This window comes from Hipposideros armiger, unplaced genomic scaffold (genome assembly GCF_001890085.2).
Source record: "Hipposideros armiger isolate ML-2016 unplaced genomic scaffold, ASM189008v1 scaffold_5, whole genome shotgun sequence".
Taxonomy (NCBI): domain Eukaryota; kingdom Metazoa; phylum Chordata; class Mammalia; order Chiroptera; family Hipposideridae; genus Hipposideros; species Hipposideros armiger.
This window is the reverse complement of record NW_017731355.1, coordinates 2,850,387-2,854,527: the sequence shown is the minus strand read 5'-3', so window position 1 is coordinate 2,854,527 and position 4,141 is coordinate 2,850,387. Positions and strand designations below refer to the sequence as shown.

Below are 4,141 nucleotides of genomic sequence, written 5' to 3'. Positions count from 1 at the left end.
ATTCCACAATCTCCTCAAGTCTGAGTTGTATGGAAGTTATTTTGTTTAATTGAGTTCTTTGTCCATGGATGAGCCAGAGTCAGGGTTTCTTGACAATTATCTCTATTTCTGGGCCTTTGGGGCTCAAATGCTTTGACCTAATCAACTCATAACATTTCCTGGTCCCAGTCAGTGTCATTCTCCTCACCACTTGGATTTCTTGGGATTGTATCTCCTCCTAAGACCTCAGCCTCTCAAAGTTGTTGTTAAACAGAAAAAAAAAAAAAATGGATAGGCCGCGATGTCAGCCTGGAGCCCACATAACCGAACAGCCAGGGTCTGGATGTCAAATCCTGACACATGCGGACATCACTAATCGATCGTGGCATTCTTCCCACGGAGCCTGGGCAAGCTTTCTCCACCCTTCTCCAGATGTCCCTGAGGCAGCCACTGCTCCTTAATTGAGTTTGGCATGTGAGCTGAGCCTGTGTGCCATCCCAGGCCTAGCAAATTGGCTCTGCATTAGAGAAGGACCAGTGGTCTGAAACTCTCAGTCAAACCCCAGGGCAGAGCACTTCCCAAGTTCCAAAGGCCAACAAATGTCGCCAAGGGGAATGTGCCTCTCAGTACATTTCTGCCCCGTCCAGACTTACGTTTGTGGTCGTTCTGTCTCAACTTGCCCACTGCTGTGGGACAAAGGATGGTTTGGAAACTTTGACAGGTGTGCTCAGCTACTTAAGTGTAGACAAGCCGGAGGGCCACCTATAATAACTGCCACTTAGTAACTGTCCGGATCTTTGCATAACCTCACTTAATCCTTCTGTGAGCCCTGCCAGGAGGGCTATGAGGTAGGGAGCTGTTCTTTTCCAGCTCATGGAGGAGTTCAGGTACCTGTTCAAGATCACCTAATAAGAGGAGAACCCGGGCTGCAAACCCAGGTCTGTCTGATTACCTGGTGTAGTTTTGGAGGAGTGGCTGATCCCCAGTCCTACTGGACTGAGATTTCCACCCGAGAGCAGGTTAGGCAGTGATCTCAGAAGGCTAGGGCAGGAATGCCCACCCCCACCCCCTCAGCAACACAGAGCAGCTCATCTTGGTGGCGACTACAGAGGGCATTTTGGCTCCCTGTTATCTCTGGTAGCTGGTTGCTATCTTGGAAGGCAGAGCTTGCCAGCCCTGAGGGAGCAGACAAGGAGATAACTGTGGAAGAAAGAGGAAGGCTTGGGAATGGGAGTGAGAAGAGGGTGATATGAGGAGAGAATGCTGGAGATAGTTTCCTCTACAATTTTGCCAAAGGCAAGCTTTGTGGAAAGTTAAGAAGCCTGGGAGAAGTGTAGGGAACAGCCCTTTATTTGTAGCAGAAGGGAAGAGGGCTTTAGTCACGAGCAGCCAGTCTCTTTTAGCAGTTGCCTAATTTGATTAGAGCTAAGGACCCTGCTGCAATTCCCCAAATACCCACTGTAAAGGTCAGAGGGAAAGGAGCCCTCCAGGCAAAATTGGCCTCTGTGCCCTGTGCTCCTGTCGAGGAAAGAAAGAGGGAGAGTGTGTGTGTTGGGGGTGGGGTGGGGGGCATAGCACTCTGAGGTACCTGGACCGCCATATCCATTGAGTGAACATAGACATATTAAGTGAATGTTCACTAGTCTCTGCTTGCTCTTACAGAATTAATCATTATCAGCAAAGACTGCAGTCACTGTACTTCAAAAAGAAGTTTGCAGAGCGCGTGGCAGAAGTTAAACCTAAAGTAGAAGGTAAAGTCAAGCCGCCCAGACGGGAAGTGATGTTCATCTTAAGTGCCCATATACAAATGTCATCCAAGTGCAGATAGTCAACAGGATTCCTTTGCTGATTTTTTTTTTCCACTCGAAATCTTTTGGAATCCTGATGGATAATTACTAAAGGCGGGTACTTGACTCACTGGCCTGGCCTGGGTTCTGGAGCTCACAGCATAACCTCCTGGGCTCCTCCACCGGGTTGGGCTTTTGACCACATGGGTGTCGGGGAGGAATTTATTTGACTGCAATTAGCATAAAGCCTGTAATTAGCCTTCTTGCAACAGGACCTTACTAGATTTTTCTAAGGGAAGGTCTGAGGCTGTTACTTGGCTTGATTTTGAGGCTCTGTTACTTTTGTAAGTGTTTGCAGTGTGGTCAAGACAACCGAAGAGCCCAGCCCCAGAATGCAGGCTGGAGTCAGAACCCTGCCTGAGCCCTGGTTCTTGATGATGCCTGCAATCTGTAGCATGTAACACATTTTACCAGTGTTTCTATCAATGGAATTGATCAGACATCCTATTGATCTGACTTGTCCAGGCAAGAAAGTGTTTGCAAAGGAATGTGGGAAATGCACTTGCTGGCCTGTGTATTCCCAAGTGCGTACATTTGATGAGCCAGCCAAGACAAGGACTGTGAGCCGATATTGTTGTGCAGCTGCCTGGGGGCCTCGTGAACAACGTTAGTTGGCTCGCCCCATCGTCCTCTTGCTCTTTGCTTCTTGTTGAGGTGTTTTGAAAGTGCGCCTGGTCATCCAACCTGATCTTGTGCCTTCAATAGATGCTCTTGGGTGTGTGGACGTATCGCTGAAAGGCTTGGTTGTAATAGTTGTGTTTGTGTATGCTTTGTTTTGAAGCAATTCGTTCTGGCTCAGAGGAGGTGTTTAGGAGCGGTGCCCTGAAGCAGCTACTAGAAGTGGTTTTGGCATTTGGAAATTACATGAATAAAGGCCAGAGAGGCAATGCTTATGGATTCAAGATATCCAGCCTAAACAAGATTGCCGACACAAAATCCAGCATTGACAAGTAAGTATGGGTTCTTCCAACACAGGGAGGATCTGATGCTGAGGTCAGGGCTTAAATCTGTACCCCGCTGGTCCCCCAGGCCTCCATGATACTGCAGCGTCTGGTTTGCCCTTAGCTTTCTCACTCATCTCTTAGCTCTGTCACAACCATGAATATCCTCAAGTTCCCATTGGGCCAATTAGCCGTCATCCATTTTCAGTCCAGAGAATATCATCTAGTCCAAGTTTTTTTTTTCTTTTTTTGGATAAACTTTTTATTTTCATCCCATGCACTAAAGACAGGTTCACTAATTATAAATGTACATCTTGATGAATTTTCACAAACTAAGCACATCTGTATAACTAGTGCCCCGATCAAGAAACAGAACCCTCCCAACACTCGAGGAGTCTGCTCATGACCTCTCCCCATCACGAGCCCCCACAGAGAACCGTGTTCCAGGGAAAAGAAAAAATCTGACAGCTGACGATAGAATCTGAAGCTTGTTGGGTTTTTAGATTATGTTTTCCTCTATAAATTGAAGCTAGCAGCTGTGTGAAAAAAATTACGATGTGTAAATGTGTTTTGGCTGTCGGTATTCAGCTGCTCATCCCAAGACTGGTTAAAATGCTTCCCCAAGAGTGCATTTTAGGTGAAGAGATTCTTGTTAGAGACACCGAGGTGTGGAAATGCTCTGGTGTCATTAGCAGGCCGGGTCATTGGGCATATTAACTCCAGGTTCCTTGAGAGCCGTATTTCTCTAAGGTTCTCACTGACTTCAAAGGAACGTGCACAGTTGTTTCTAAGATGGACTTCTCTGTACCCGAATTCTCTTTTTTTGAAATATGGGCAGTTCACCTTCATTATTCCTAACCAGTGAGGCTTTTTACTCTATATTTTCTATAGGGTTAGTGAGCCATAGCATTGTGGCCACCCTCAACCAATCCTGTAAGAAATAAGCAGTGTGTTAAATGATAGAGCTAAGCTTTATTTTCGTATCATGTAGGGATAGGTGAACAAAATGTAGCCATTGTGTTCTATCACTGCCACATTATTTTTAATGTGCGTACTAGGTCCTTTTTAGGGCACTTTCACATTTGTCACACAACAGCCTGTGAAGTACATAGGTCAGGTGCTGTGTATCGCCTACTGTCAGATGATGAAACTGCGGCAGGCTCAGGTGGCTCATTTAGCTTGCCCAAGGTCACAACAAGCAGGGTATTGGGCCTTACAGGTATTTGACACCTACCAAAAAATGGATTTTATTGGAGGTTGTAGTAGGTAATTACTGCATGTTACTTGCATTTTAAGAGCAGCCGCCTTTTTAGGGAAAAATGTTCTCTCTCTCTCTCTCTCTCTCTCTCTCTCTCTCTCTCTCTCTCTCTCTCT

The 4,141-nt window shown here is 46.3% G+C and overlaps 1 protein-coding gene across 1 annotated transcript in view; it reads left to right on the top strand.

Moving 5' to 3' along the window:
• DAAM1 (dishevelled associated activator of morphogenesis 1) overlaps positions 1 to 4,141 on the top strand; it is a 173,058-nt gene that overhangs the window by 154,032 nt on the left and 14,885 nt on the right. Inside the window, exons 20-21 of the mRNA XM_019646065.1 lie at positions 1,642 to 1,730; positions 2,608 to 2,776. Coding sequence (XP_019501610.1) covers positions 1,642 to 1,730; positions 2,608 to 2,776 — 258 coding nt within the window. The remainder of the gene's footprint in view (positions 1 to 1,641; positions 1,731 to 2,607; positions 2,777 to 4,141) is intronic.